The sequence below is a fragment of the Dermacentor silvarum genome, chromosome 7 (assembly GCF_013339745.2).
Source record: "Dermacentor silvarum isolate Dsil-2018 chromosome 7, BIME_Dsil_1.4, whole genome shotgun sequence".
Lineage (NCBI taxonomy): Eukaryota > Metazoa > Arthropoda > Arachnida > Ixodida > Ixodidae > Dermacentor > Dermacentor silvarum.
In genome coordinates, this window is record NC_051160.1 from 33,071,561 (window position 1) to 33,087,709 (window position 16,149).

General features: G+C 47.8%; 1 protein-coding gene across 1 annotated transcript in view; it reads left to right on the forward strand.

Annotated features, from left to right (window-relative positions):
• Nucleotides 1–16,149, forward strand: part of LOC119457890 (uncharacterized) — a 483,998-nt gene that overhangs the window by 44,093 nt on the left and 423,756 nt on the right. Inside the window, 1 exon segment of the mRNA XM_049670508.1 lies at nucleotides 3,675–3,937. Coding sequence (XP_049526465.1) covers nucleotides 3,675–3,937 — 263 coding nt within the window.

A 16,149-nucleotide genomic window follows, 5' to 3' on the forward strand; every position in this document is an offset into this window, starting at 1 on the left:
CCTGAGGTGCCCTCATATTATGTCGATATCCCACTACCCAGAAATAATTTTGCCTCGTAGGTAAATTTTTTTGCGCTTTGGTGCTATTAGTATCCGCTACAAGAGGAAGCGGAGATAGAGTATTACGAGAGGATCACGTGTACTAAGGCAGTCGCTTGCCACGAGACGTCGTAAAATAGAGTTGCTGGCGGCTAATATAATTCGCTCTTTAACGTGGTGTTGTTAGCTCGACGGAAGAAAGCGGGCATTATTTTCACAAATATTGAAAACAGCACAATAAGGTTCACCTGTAAAATTATTTTAAATCATTTGCAGCATTCTCATGCACGCAATTTTCAAAACACCTCTGTGCTAAAATGCTATTTTTACTCTTACCGCGAAAAAAAAAAAAAAGATGTGGGTGAAGCTACATGGCGATCCAGCCACTGCACTGTCAATCCTAGTGTCGTACCTTGTTTAATGTCTGCACTTGCAATGACTCCGCTTGAAACAATCTCTTCCCGGCTTTTCTTCCACCAATACTCTAATCATCTCTTACTTACCTTGACTGCTGACCACTTAATCCTGCCATCTTCTTTGAAAACCAACGCTTCTGGAAGAGTGTAAGTCACTGGCAGCGCTAGCAGGCGTCCGAAACTGCCGGTGGGAGTCAACTTTACACAAATGGCGGCAAAAAGAATTGAGCTAGCAGCATAAAGTGATCAGAGGCATAGAGTTTGTCACATTCTTACCTAGAGGGAAAACTGGATTCAAGGAGAACTGGAAAGTCTGGATTTGGTGTGGCTTTGGATCGGCATCGATCGCTCTCGCAGAGCCTGGACACCTTGAAGATGCGTCTGGCTAGCACCATTCCGTCGGTCACAGTAGCAATTCGTTCTGCATGCTAAAACAGCACGCAAAGGGTAGTTTTTTTTTTTTGCTCTATTATTACACAAAACCATATTTTATTCAATTATGATGGCATGTGCTGAGAGGTACGATTATACGAAAAGTTGTAGGTGCGAACGAGCCGCTAAAGTTGGAGAACAGACGACAAGGTAGCCCGCTCGCTTTGCGACAGTTTGTCGTCTGTTCTTGTCTTTCAGAGCTTGCTTGTGCACTGTAGGTGAGTGAACCTTATTGGAAGATATAATTCCGGCGAATGATAAAATTTTATGAACGTTTTATTTGAAGAAAGCCCTATCTGTGCAGCCACGACCACTTTCTTTTTTTTTTTCCAAATTCACAACCATACAATGGTTGGAAATTATACAGCGGAACTTATACAACCGTACAGCGGAAATTATTTCACAGTGCAGGTCCGTTGGGTTTGTGGGAGATCGCAAGTGGCTTACTGAGCGTTTCTCGCGCTGTTTACGCGGTACTGCACCATTTAGCGTGGTGCCGAGTCTACGCTCTGCGATCGTGGACCCAGCGCTATAACCCCCTCTTTCAACAAGCCCACCTCCACTGTCCCGTACCAGCTGCTCGCGGGATGCCCGCGAAGCGCGTTGAAGCGCGACCGTGCAAAACTGCGCTCAGGCACGTCTGCGGGTTTGCTTGTGTGTTTGTTTGCTGCTCGCTCATTTCTCTGGTGGCTGCGGTTAAGCCGAGGCAAGCAGAAGAGAGGGTCATCCCCCCGGAGCAGATGTCGAGGCCGGCTGACGCAGTGCTAAGAGCTCCCTCTTTACGAAGGGCCACGTCGCAAGCAGGTGTTAGAAAAAAAAAGCTTTAAGCGCAGCGGAGGTGTACGTAGCTGAAGCTATACTGATAATTCTGGGGTTTTGCGTGCCAGAAACCGTGATCCGATTACGAGGAACGCCGCAGTGGAGGTCTGCGGATTAATTTTGACCACCTGGGTTTCTTTAAAGTGGGCGCGATACATGGTGTGTACTATAGCGTTTCTGCCTTCCGCCTCCATCGACATGCGGCCGCCTAGGTCGGGAATCGAACCCAACACCTCGTGCTTGGCAGCACAATGCCATAGCCGCTAAGCCACCGCGCGGGATATAGATGAAGCGTAGATGCATTAGAGTGATTCACGTGAAAACCTGAACTATTGAAGTATTTATTTACTTATTTATTTGTGTGATTGTATTTATTTATTTATTTATTTATTTATTTATTTATTTATTTATTTATTTATTTAGCCTTTTCAAATGCACAATACCGATATATATACAGCAGTTTTTCGGAAATGCGGCTCAAGATAATAGTTTGCCATGCTGGGCTGGAACACCGTTAGACAATTCCACAGTGCAAAGAATAGCATGAACAAGAGCAAGGCACAATATAGTTGGGGAAAAAAGTATGAAAGTGCAAATACAGCTTCGCAGGCAAATAATTTCAAAAAGTACATTGATGACAAGTACAAATGAAAAAAAGGTAACCCGCATAATCGTATCTAGGGCGTATTAAGACCGTCAAATTTTTATTTATTTATTTATTTATTTATTTATTTATTTATTTATTTATTTATTTATTTATGCCCTCAACGTGCTTAGTACATTACAGAGGGGAAGTGCAAACGTACAGGAATATATCAATCTCACAATAGGCAAGGATTAATTGAGAGAAAAACATGGGGTAAAAGCAAGTGGAAAACTATAACAGGTGAAAAACTAAGCGTATTGATAGTACTCTTTTACAAGCAGAAGTAGATAAAGCGGAGTTTAATTCATTAAGTATAAAAGCCTTTTTTGTTGCTTAATAAAGAAGATATGAAAGGCTAATGGCTGAGTGCCGCGGAAAATGAAGCGGGGCAATAAGGAGTACAGAATAAAAAAATGCAAAGTATTATTTCTCGACGCCTTAACGTGTAATGCTTTCTTTCCAAAGCTACGCAGATGCATGAATTCCTCCCGACAAGAACTATTTTGGTTGTAACTGGCAGCAGCCATTCACCCACCACAGTTTTCACCTCTTACCGCTTCGAAAACGCTCCAGCATACAGGTTCGATCCCGGCCAAGGCGGCCACATTTCGGAGAGGGCGAAATGCAAGAAAAATCGCGTGCGGTGCTTTTCGAGCACACTGAAAACCAGTGCTGCTGAGCGCGAGATCGCGAGATCGAATCCTGGCCGCGGCGGTCGCATTTCGATGGAGGCGAAAGGCAAAAACGCCCGTGTGCTTGCGTTGTAGTGCACGTTAACGAATGTGGTCAAAATTAATCCGGAGCCATCCACTGCGGCGTGCCTCATAATCGGAACTGGTTTTGGCACGTAAAACCCCAGAAAGAAGAAAAACTCCAAGTGATAAAAATGGATCCGGAGCCCTCCACTATGGTGGCCATTATAATGTACTGGGTAGTTTCGGGACACTGTGCTGCTCAATTAAAACGTTATCTATCTATCTATCTATCTATCTATCTATCTATCTATCTATCTATCTATCTATCTATCTATTCATCTACCTATCTATCTAGCTATCTATCTATTTAACTATCTATCTTGCTATCTATTCATCTATTATCTATCCGTCTACCTATCTATCTAGCTATCTATTCATCCATCATGCATACCTATCTATCTATCTATCTATCCGTATACCTAGCTATCTAGCTATCTATTCATCTATTATCTATCTATCCGTCTATCTATCTATTCATCTATTATCTATATCTATCTGCTAGTTTTCATGACTTCGATCACGTACGGAACGGCCTGGATCTGAACTATCTTGCTTTCTTGCACGCAGGGGGAGGAATCCGTGTCCTCCCTGGTGGCCTCGAGGCTGGCCCGGCTCGACTACCACTCCCCTCTGGTGGAGGGTTGCTGCGACCTCTGCCACTCCCACGGCAGCCAGCTCCGCCGAGAGGCCCTGGACATGGTTCAGTCGCTGGAGCATTGGTGTCCCGCCACGGGCATACCTCTGCACCAGAGGCCCACGTCCCCACCCCAAGCGATGCGTCGACCTGCCGAGTCCTGTTCGCAACCTGGCCGAAGGGCGCCGACACCGTGGTGAGTGATGGCGTGTTCATTTAGGCTGGCTGGTTTAAAACCCCTCCATCCACGCGCCACCGCCGCTTTCGCTAAGTAACGCCGAATGTGCGCCGCTGCTCCCTGATTCGTCGCTCAAACCAATTCCGCTTCCGCAATTTCCGCTTCCGGGGTTTCCGTTTCTGGTTCTTTCATTTCCGGGATTTCCGCGGTTCCTGAATTTTCGCTTGTTGCGCGCTCGCAGCTCTACGTGACAGTGACGTCGCTTCCGCTTAAAACCAGAAGCTGGGACTACGTAAGTTCCGCTTGACGCCAGAAACTGAGCAGGTGAGCGAGGGAGAAGCGTGGAGGAAGAGGGTAGGTTGGCCGTACTTAACCTGGTCGTCAAGAACGTGTATGGAGGGGCTTTTGGTTGGTTCCTCTTGTTAAAGAGCGGCAACTTTAACAGCGCGACACAGGACTCGAAAAAAAAAATCCGGCAGAAACCATCTCACGGTGAATGTCGACGTTAATACGATTATCAGTAAGCAATTGTAGCGATACACCGTACCGCCACCACCAAACCGCGTCATGTATGGGGCGCGCATGCAGCCAGCCTCCTCTCTCATGCTTCCGCCTGGACAAGCTGCGCGTTCTAGCGGCGCAGATGAGACCCATTAGACCATGGACTACTCAGTCACCCTCTTTGTCATGGGCCGCGGAAAGCGGTTAGAGACGAGCATAGATAGATAGATAGATAGATAGATAGATAGATAGATAGATAGATAGATAGATAGATAGATAGATAGATAGATAGATAGATAGATAGATAGATAGATAGATAGATAGATAGATAGATAGATAGATAGATAGATAGATAGATAGATAGATAGATAGATAGATAGATAGATAGATAGATAGATAGATAGATAGATAGATAGATAGATAGATAGATAGATAGATAGATAGATAGATAGATAGATAGATAGATAGATAGATAGATAGATAGATAGATAGATAGATAGATAGATAGATAGATAGCTGTGCCGTTTAACGGCGCAGATGAGACCCATTAGACCATAGACTACTCAGTCACCCCGTTTGTCATGGGTTGGGGAAAGCAGTTAGAGACGAGCATAGATAGATACATATATAGATCCGTCTGGACACTGTGTCGTCTGCGCTGTGGCGTCTAGCGGTGCAGATGAGACCCATTAGACCATGGACTACTCAGTCACCCACATTGTCGTGGGCAGGCGCGGATGCAGGGGGGATGTCCGGATGTCCTGACCCCCCCCCCCCCCCTCAGATTTACATATCTCTGCCACTCCAGATCTACATATTGGTTATCTAAGAATTATACGGAATCATCTGTCAGGTGGAGCTTCGCCGGATATCTGATCTGTGCCTCCGAGGAGGCCGCGTTCATACATCTGTGTGTGTGTGTGTGTGTGTGTGTGTGTGTGTGTGTGTGTGTGTGTGTGTGTGTGCGTGTTTGTGTGTGTGTGTGTGTGTGTGTGTGTGTGTGTGTGTGTGTGTGTGTGTGTGTGTGTGTGTGTGTGTGTGTGTGTGTGTGTGTGTGTGTGTGTGTGTGTGTGTGTGTGTGTGTGTGTGTGTGTGTGTGTGTGTGTGGTGTGTGTGTGTGTGTGTGTGTGTGTGTGTGTGTGTGTGTGTGTGTGTGTGTGTGTGTGTGTGTGTGTGTGTGTGGTGTGTGTGTGTGTGTGTGTGTGTGTGTGTGTGTGTGTGTGTGTGTGTGTGTGTGTGTGTGTGTGTGTGTGTGTGTGTGTGTGTGTGTGTGTGTGTGTGTGCGTGTGTGTGTGTCTTTTTCTGGCTATGTATGCAGGGATATATTCACAGAATGTGTAAGATCGATGGGAACCGTCAGGTACACGTGACTCTTACTGTTAAACTGCTGGATTGGTCTCCGCTCAAAATGTTCACACAGGTGCCATTTTCCGTGAATTCAGGTTTAATTTCACGGTTGAGGGCGTTGCTTACTACTTTCGCCCGCGATAAATCGTAAGTTGGGGTCCTCTGCGGCGGTTTCACTCGGAAATTTTCAGTTCTGTTGCAATGTAACGGTGGCGCGATCTTTCCGGGTGATTTATCTTGTTAATTTGTGTCGCCATTTGTACATAAATCTTGCAAATAACTAAGCGGACGTGCAACAGAGATGGGAGTACTGAGAATACAATGAGTACACCATTCAGCTCCACAGAATTCAGCTAAGCATTTCTTGATCTCGGGACCATTCTGCATACACCCTTCCAGCAGGTGTTCGCAACCTTGATCCGTCCCAGCATGCAAGGCACACATACAACCGTGAAAGCTTTTACTTTTAAGAAATTATCAATCTTTTGCCTGGATGAAGAATGCGTAACAACGCTCTTTCCATCTGCAGTTTCCGGGGCTGCTTTTTTATTTGGGATACGCGCGCCGTCTCATAGTGAGGCAGGTGTGAGGCCCCCTGCTGGCGCACTGTGGAGTTGCGCACGTCGGTGTTCCGTTGGCGGCTACCAGAGGCCGCCACAATGCGTCGTGCTTCTATAACCTCCTTCCACGCTTCGGAGTCCGCGCTGGCGGGTTGCGATTGCGGGCTTACAAAAAAAGCTAATGGGTCTCGTAAGAGAGCGAACTTATCCACCAGCTTATAAAAACTCGACGCGACTTGTGTGATGCCGCGTTCTTTTTATGACGAATACTAAGATTTCAATGTCGTAAGCTGAAGTGCGGAGAAAATATACCGCTTCTCACTAGGGCTTGTTTTCACGTTGCATGTGGTAAGCTTGTCACGTCGTCAATAAACACTCGAGTTTCGGTACTTTGTGCCATAACGTTTGGCTTGGTATGTCACCTATGTGGGTTTGAACGAGAGAACTCGAAGTTACGGTGGATGTATGCCATTGCAGTTTTTGAATAATATGGCGCGAGCGGCGGAAGCGCCGCGTGTCGGTAGACTTGTAGTGTCGAGGAGCGGCGGGATGGGCGACTTTATGAGCGGCTGTCATAGGCGAATTTCTGCTCGAATGTGTTCTGCTGCGCTGTTCGCTTCAGGAGTACCCCGCACCGCTACAAGGCCGCTGACTGGCCGTGCGGTCGACGCTTTGCTACGTGGAATTCAGCCCGCTGCTTATACAATATAGCTCTGTTTCAAAGCTGCCTGCGGATTTTAATAAAGCCAACAGCGCCCTTTGGCTCTTTCGCCCGTGTTCGAGGTGTTCGGTGATCAGTGGTCCGATTTTCACCGCCGATAAAAAATGTCGCGTATTTCATGTCTTATATAACCACCGTTGTAAGATGTTCGTGTTTCGTGCTCACTCAGCTGTGGAACTGTTTCGTGCGACGAGTCTGTGGCACTGATTCCCCGGTGCTGTCACGCGTACGCTTCGCTTCGTGGCTTCCAATAGTCGGTGATAACCTATATTCTCTATAGTCGGTCAAAAAGTTATACCTTATATAAACGTTGTATGTGAAAAAAAAAAGGTTTGTGTGCGCTTTCAAACTCAAACACAATTAGAAAATTGGTTCACCCGTAGGTACGCATATAAACTGTGGAATGAACATTGAGTACTATATAACGTATTGCACATGCTGTACATCATACTTGAAATATACATAACAATTAAAGGAGCAAACAAGACACCGTAAATAGTGTCTACTTGACACTGGCTTAGCCACTGCCACTTCAAGAACGCTATTACAAATGCAATGTTTCAAGAACATTATTGTCAGCCTCGAATTCATGAATGACACCCGGGGCCCCATACAAGTACAGAGTTTATTCTCAGGCAAACAGAATTTGGGGCATCCTTCTCGCTGTAGAAAAACTTTGCCTCGAGAGACAGGTACCGCCGCTTAGACCAGCGGCGAGGAAACTCGGCTTCACCTTGTTTGAGCAGCTGTTCTTCTAGATGATCCCATACTGTCAAGCGTAGTTTGCGCACTCGGGGGTACCTTGCTGTATTTGCTTGCCGATATCGTTCCGCAATGCTATGGAAGAACCAGAAAACGTAGCTATATATAGAGCTGTTGCAGACGACACTTGCAAACCGATCTCGCCACCTGCGGTGGCCGCACGAATTATGTGCAAGCATTCTTGCAACCATGCAACTTCCAGAAGGTGCGTTCTAAAACGCACGCCTTTACTACATGCGTGTTGGTCTCCTTTTGTGCATGTGCCAGCCAATCAGGTTCGCTTATTTCCGTGACTTCAAGTGATGTTGTGCGCCTAAAACGGTCACGTCCTCCGCACAGATATGTCTTCGTGTTACTGGTTTAGGAGCAAATCTGGACGTATTGGCGAATTTTATGGGTGACAGTGACATAAGTACTCAGCCAAAGGTAAAACTCTAGCTTCAAATAACGAGCTCTTATTTACCAACTAGTCTAGATTACATGAGCAAATTCATTGAGTTGTGAGACGACTCCATCTGACTTGACTCTCTTTCAGAGGTCAAAAGCAATTCCACTGCGGTTTTTTGTGTATAACTTTTAATTCTCGTAGTTCGCCACCACGTAATACAAGGTTACATGTACACTGCTCAACTCGACCACAATTTGCACAGATTGCGCTAGCCAATTAGGTTCCTGTTATTTGCCTGACGTCAAGCGGTTTCACGGGCCTAAAACAACTGTTTTGCCCGTACAGATCGGTCTCTGTGTCCCTCTGGCTTCAGGACGAAACATGAACGTCTAGGGCAAACTTTAGGGGCGATCTTGATATCAGTGCTCAGCCATAGCCAATATTTTCGCTTGAAACAACCCGCTTTTATTTTCCAATTAGCCTAGCACTTACATTAGCAGAACAATGTCATTAGGTTGTTTGCGGACTCGAGCTGGCTCGGCTTTTCTTTCAGTAGTGAAACGCAGGTGCACTGCGTTTTTAGTGGGAAGAGCTTGTTTGTAATTCTTAGGTTGTCGCCGACTATAGGAAAGAAGTTGCTTGTACCTAGCCAGAGCTGCTTTGCGCGCAGCGCCGGGCAAGCATGCTACACCCGCGTGGAAATGTAACTTCTTCCGAGTAGTTGATGCGGAAAGCTACACACTGCTGAAAAAAATTGTGGCCTAACGATTAGAGCATCGGGCTGTTTTGCTGTAGGACTCAGCCTCGATACCACCATCGTACACTTTCAAAGCGCCTGGGATGAGCCACATAATGTTTCGCATTATAAAGACGAACATTCACGGTGCCGCACTAGATTCAAACTCCGGTTCCACAGATTCAGAGCCGATGGTTTGACCTCTCAGTCACTCAGCCGATGCTACAGCTCTGTCGAACCGGAGTTCCAATCCATTAAGGAACTGCGCATTTCCCCCTTTATTTCTTCTGCATGAACTTCTCGCAAACCCAATTGGGGATTCCTCCAACGGATGCCGGCTGACACCAGTGACAGCGGTGGACGTTAAGAGGACTTGGGGAGTCAGCCAATAGGAGCTATCCCTGTAAAATGTCAATTCGATCGTCGATGTATTTCATCGACGATTTTGCATGTGTGCATATTAGTCTATACACATGCAATGCAGGCACTACACTCGTAGGAAATTGCATGCCTCGCTCATTGGCTCGCCTAAATCTTGAACTATGACATGCCACCTAAGTTTGCTAGTTAAGAAAGTAATCGGCGAATTTTGGTCAGCTTATCAGTCCAGTAATAGATCTGCTGCACTGCGCTTAAGAGTCACTCAAAGCCTTTCCTGAAGCATAGTTACATGTTTTATCGCGTATACGTTCTAAAGCACCAGTTCTAGCGTCGTTCGTGCGCTGTGGCTACAAGTGAAACTCTTTGCTAAAAGATTTGCTTAAATTCGCTAAAAGTATTTAGCTGAAACGGCGAATCATATGCAGAACTAAGTAGTCAAAGGCAGACAGACCGACACACAGACACAGCAGAGCAGAACAGAACAGAAGAGAGCAGAGCAGAGCAGAGCAGAGATGATAGATAGATAGATAGATAGATAGATAGATAGATAGATAGATAGATAGATAGATAGATAGATAGATAGATAGATAGATAGATAGATAGATAGATAGATAGATAGATAGATAGATAGATAGATAGATAGATAGATAGATAGATAGATAGATAGATAGATAAGGGAGAACTTCGGGAAAGAACCATCAGGAGTCTGTCGTCTTTTCGCTCTGCGTTTCCGTCACATCCTACCCCCACGAGCAAATGCATCGACGAGAAATGCGAGAGGCACGTGGCCCAGCTATCGACGCGGCTCGGTAATGCGACGCATCCTTGTCGGCGCTGCTTGAAGGGCGGCCAAAATAACCAATGCAACAGCGAACTGAAACAGCAGCAGCGTACGTCATCCAACCAACTTCTCCGCTGGGCCGGTTCACGCTCCGGCGGTCGCGCGATGGAGCTAGCCGGGGGTACGACGAGCCACCGCACCGGGGGCACTCTGCAAGAGAAAGACCGGGAGCGGAGCCGAGCCAAAGCCAAAAGCCGAGAGACAACAACGCCGCGCAGGAACAAGGCGCGAACAAGCGGAAAGGGGAGAGCATAAAAGAATCTACGAGAGCGGCGGTCTGGTGGACTCCTCTCCCAATACAAACAAGTCTGCCTCGCGCAAGACAGCGAAATAAGGAGATGAAGAGAACATGCCCAGCAGTCTCGTTGCAGTGGGCGATCACGGTAGGAGGCCGAGGGGGAGGGGGGGGGGTGAGGTGATTGCGAAGACAAGCCGCAGGCGAAGAAGAAAAGGCTCGCTCGGCGAATGAGCGCGTGCCAGGAAAGAACAACGCCACGGCGTTCTCGAGATATGAGAAAGAAGACGAAGTATAAAAAAAAAAAGATTGACATAAGCGTGTAAAGGGAGAAGAACAAGCGGTGGTCGGCAGACAGCCACGCCGGTTTGGCTCAAGGGGAAGGCAGTCGTCCGCGCCAGCCATGAATATGAAACGGAGTGGTTGCCCGTAGCGGCTATAGGAAATACGGGACGCGTCACAAAAGCCTCCGAGTGTTGCGTGGCAGACACGTGCCGGGCGATGCGAGACAAAAAGGGGGAGAAAGAAACTGGCGCGACGTAACGCGTCGTCGTCGCAAGTAAAAGCGTGCAGTATACGCGATAGGGCTGAAGAAACGTGTGCCTGATAGAGGGCTTTAGTGGCAGATGATCAGGAGGAAAACGTCGTCTGCTATTCAGAAGAATCGGCAGCAGACGACGGCGCGGTGGGCAGAGAGAGCGCAGCATGACGTTTAAGGTCGTCGTCTGTTTGGGAGCGCAACATCTTTTCAACTAGAACATCTTCGAACTTCGAAGGTCACGAGTTTGAAGTCGATCGCAGCCGGCGCTTTCCCATGGGTTCGTACGTATAAGTACAGCACATGCTCCGTGTACTGATATTTGGGTCTGCTGTACAAATAGGCCTATGATTTCATCAAAACTCAGGCGAAGGACCGCGCAGCGGCGTGCTTTTGAGTGTTGGTGTAGTTGCCTTGCGGCGTGAAAACCGATCAACCAATCATTCCTTAATCAATCAGTAAGTATGACGCTCTAGACCAACAGAATGGCTCGTTCATCGGACCGAAGCTCGCACGTCTGCAAGTAATCGTATCAAATTAGGCAAGCCAAAAAAAAAAAAAAAAACCTTAACGCGCTGAGTCAAATGAACCATTCTTGGAAACGTACAACAACCTGTTTTGTGCTGATGGAAGGCATATATGTAATATGTAGAACAGCTATAGGGAGGCTCTCCTGCCTATTTGAAAACAGAATGGACAGCTCGAATTCCAATGCGGAAGTATGGAATCTCAGTAATTGCCGAACCCTGCCTTTGAAAACCAACTAGCGTATCGCGCAGCCACGATTTTCATCGTGGGTGCAGAAGAGAGAGAAAGAAAGTTTACTGATAAGAACGAGCCTACACTGCACCGGGAAAAAGCGAAGGAGGAAAGAAAGACGAACATTACGGGTAATGGTGAAGAGACCGTCGTATACCATAATAGCACGCAAGCACTTACCAGAACACTTCCAGAGCGCTCTTGAAAGTGCTCTTGTTCGGCCAAGGAAATACACTGCGAGCCAGCCAACAGCATTGCGGCGCCATTTTTCTCCCCCCGGCGTGCTTCAGTCACCACCACATTCCGCAGCTTCCACACTACTGTACGGATTATACAGGCTCCTTTAGGGGAAAGAAGATATGGGAAAGAACGACGACACAAAACGTCGGACGACACTAGCCCTTCTTGCTCTCCCAGAGGGGTTGAAGGAAGGAAGTCACGCGCGTTCGCGCCACAGCGTGAGCTCCGCTTCGGTGTGGCACGCAGCGACGTGCGGAGGCACCCTGCTGCTGTCTTCTGCTCGTCGTCCCTCTTCCTAGCAGACGACGGTGTCCGTGACATGCTAACGGACCTGCACGCCCACGTCTGCTCCGTCGCTAGCTGCTATGGCGCTGGCGTCTTGTCGGGACGTTGCGTTGATTTATTGTTTTGCGTACTTCCTTCTCTCTTGGTAACGGTTTTCTTGCGAGCTGCGCTCGCTTCTAAAGGCTGTCGAACGACGATCGTTGTTGTTTTGGACAGCGCACGCGGCCTATCTGTTCTCCGCGCTTCCGTCCACCGTCCATTTTGTTTACTTGCCGCCGTATTCAAGTGCAGATCTTCGTTCTTTTTTTTTTCTTTTTTACTTTGTCGGAGACACGCCGACTACGGTCTTCCGTCCCGCTGACAGTGAAGAACGTGTCAAGCCTGGCCGTTTTACAAAGGGCAAGGTTTCCTGTTCCTAGTATATATATATATATATATATATATATATATATATATTTTCCTTGCCCCGTCATGGACACGCGTCGCGCGATGGGCGACGTTGAATGACGACTTCGCCGCGGATTCGAGCATCGACGAAGTGAGACGATGATTCGCTCTCTTACGCCGCACTCTTGTAGACAGGGTGAAGTTAATATACGTGATCTAAGTGGTACTAAAGAAATCTGAGAGGGGTTAAACGACCTCCACTGCTGGTGTTCCCAAATGTCCTCGATGCAATAAGTATATGCCTTCCAGCCCCCATGATTCCTTCAATAAAGCAAATAGTTCCTTGCCCTTTTCGCTGGGTTCGGTTGGTCTGCTCGATGGATTTCTCGCCCAGTAAAGTATGCCAATCCTGGAGTGGGTGGGGGCTCTTGAAATGTGGGCCGATCTTGTAGACAGTGTGACTGCGGTAGCTTGGGTCACGTGGATCGCATGGGTCGCATGGGTGAGAGGCCACGTGCGTCGACTGTGGCCCCTTTGTCGGCCGGAACGCAAACGCTATGCTGCAAAACGCGCTGCAAAAGATGAGCAGCTTTGTAGCATTTAATTGAACGGTCCAGGAAAGCATCGCTTCTTATAGATTCCCAAAGTGGTGCTGTATCTGTACAATTTTAAGCCATCCAGGCATGCTGGGAGGCAATGTGCATAATTTATAGGGACGCCTAAGAGAAACAGATAATAAATTTAGGTGAATAAAGTATTATTTCACAACACTGTTTTTGTTACTTTTGTGGTAATGGTTTCATTGTTTGAACAGCAAATAACGGTCAAAGTTGATTTGCTTTTACAATTTCGCGCCAAACCCTAAGCGCGTACGTCAGTCTGACGTCACAGATTTCAGTGTATGTATTTGTTTCGTATTTTGGGTTGATGTGTGATGTGATGTAAAAGTATTTGAAACTTCCTCATTTCAAACTTTGGCTCTGTTAAAATTTATTGTAGTCTCTCTTTGTCGATATGAAATAAAGGAACTAACTGGACCCGAATGGGGGACGTCGTCACGGCAGTGTCTCTTTAATGCCACGTACACACTAGCGGAAAAACGCGCGCGGCGCGCCGCCGGAGGCAAGACGCGCGCCGCGAAAGCAGGGTTTTTGTTGCCGCGGCAGGGATCGCTCCTGGACCGATTTTTTGCGGTTTGCCGCGTGCCGCGGATGAAGGAGACCAATGAGAGCGGCCCGCTTCCGTGACGTGCCGCGGGAAACTGGTGCCATGCGGACCCGCCCGACCGCTTGTTTCTCGTTTCGCACTATCATCTGCACGCGTGAGCTCCCAGATAGTTCGAGAAGGGGAGAGGAGTCTAGTCTATCACGTGATTGCCGCAGCGGCGCGCCGCCGGTTGGTGTGGCCGCCCTGCCGCTGCTGCGTTTTGCCGCCGGCGGCGCGCCGCGCGCGTTTTGCCGCTAGTGTGTACGTGCCATAACAATACAGACCAGCAAGTTCCATCTCGTTGCAAAAATCGACCGAGAACGACGCCGCTATAACGGTGAAGGCCTTCTCTTGCAGTGTTTAAAATAAAGACGCAGGTCACTAACTGTGCATTGTAAAATAACTCGCACCCCTTAATGTGAGAATAGGTGTATACCCGTCTATAACTCACACCCTTACACCCTTTTTGGGTGTAAATGTGTGAAATTGTTCATATATTTACACCCTCATTCACATTTAAGGGTGCAAATCATATTACAGTGTACGTACACCTCGCGATTCTTCATCTGCGTGACTCGCCACGAACGCGAAAAGCCTTTCTTCGAACAGTCAAAAGAACCTCCAGCCACTTCGAGTTCACCGCGCAAGCGCACCGCGCTCAATTTACGGCTTCGACCTCGCGCCCCGGACTGCTTGACCCGCTTCATTTGCGCGCGCATACAAAAGAGTAGCGATTCGTATCTGCCCTGCTTTCCATACGGGGGGTCGGTCGCCGGCGCTGCATTCCTTCTCGCGAGCGCATATACGGATACGCACCACGCGTCGCATAAACGTACACCAGGAGGCGCGTCGGTCGCACGTCCACCTCGGATTCCGGGTCACGCTCCCCGGCGAGTGAAAACTGGCGCGCCTTTTTTTTTTTTTTTTCGCCTCTGCGGTTAATGACGCTTTGCAAACAAAGTCTTCTGACCAACCTGCGCACGCTGGCGACAATATGGTCACTGAGGCCGTTGGCCAATAGGTATCGGCCGCTTGTTCTCTTGTTTTTTTTTTTTCGCTTCCTTTTCGCGTTTGTTGTGTTTTCCTACGCGGAGTACTTTACAGAACAAAAGAGAACAACGGACTCTGTTTTGAAATAAGAGAGAAGGCCAGCGGCAACGCGTGGCAGTGCGGAATGCGTTACGAGGAGCGCACGTGTCGCCGTAGGGGAAGTGTTAGGCCTAGCGGGGCCGTTTCGGTGTCACCGGCGCTAGAGGTCGTGCGAGGGCGCGCTCCACGTGGACATGTACAGAAAAATGCTAGAATGAAAAACGTGTATAGCATACCTGATTAACTCGAGCAGGCTACGTGCCTATCTGTCGCCGCCCCGTTTCAAGGACGGGATGCCAATGAATCATCATTGTCGTCATCATCTCGTTGCCCGGATGTTAGCGGGTTTGTACATTGCAGGCTCAGTTTGTCGCTCGCTCGCGACGGTTTTTTTTTTTTTTTTGGCTGGTTACGTGTACACCTAACAATTGTTAGCTTGAAGACGCCTGCGCGAATGGTTCAGCTGAGCTATAGGACGCGATAAGTTCTGTCTTTTCGGGGCGCGGATAGGCCCGCATGATAGGCCCGGTTTATGACATTGAGGTGACAATTTGTCGCTCCTTCGTGGCAGTTTTACCTGCTTTCGTGCAGATCTGACAAAATATATGTGCGGTGTTCGTGCCAACTATATAGACGAATACAGGCGCACAAAGAGACAGGTACAAACACACGCACGCATACACAACACACACACATAAATGTGGCAGTTTTATTTACCATACGCTGCTCAAGGGCACCGAGGCAAACTTTGTTGAAACACATGACAGGAAGCAGTAAGTGTTGAAGAACATAAATACAGGGCATGCCACATACAAACATATCCAATCCCACAGAAAAATGTGTCGCATACATTTCCAAGACTACCGGTTTCTTTTTCTATAGTCATTGGAAATTCGAAACAGATAGCAGATTCCACGTAATTGGGCATATCTCGCAAACTAAAACCACGGTCCTTCAATACTTGAATGTATTGAAAATTATTGAAGGACCCTGCTAAAACCAAAACAAACAAAACAAAACAAAAACAAAACGAATGAATGTTATATCCATTAAACAAGGCCGTGTGCCACGTGCGCACAAATGAGCTTCGTAGGCCAAAACACGGGATTCTCAAAAGTGCATTGACCTTCGCGACACGTTCGGAAGCATTTCCACCTCGTCTCCCGTGACGTCGACGGTTCGCACGCTCCCGGGAGCTCGGATCCCGAGCGCGATGCAGTTGTCGCGGCTGCATTCGGTTGCGACGTATATAGG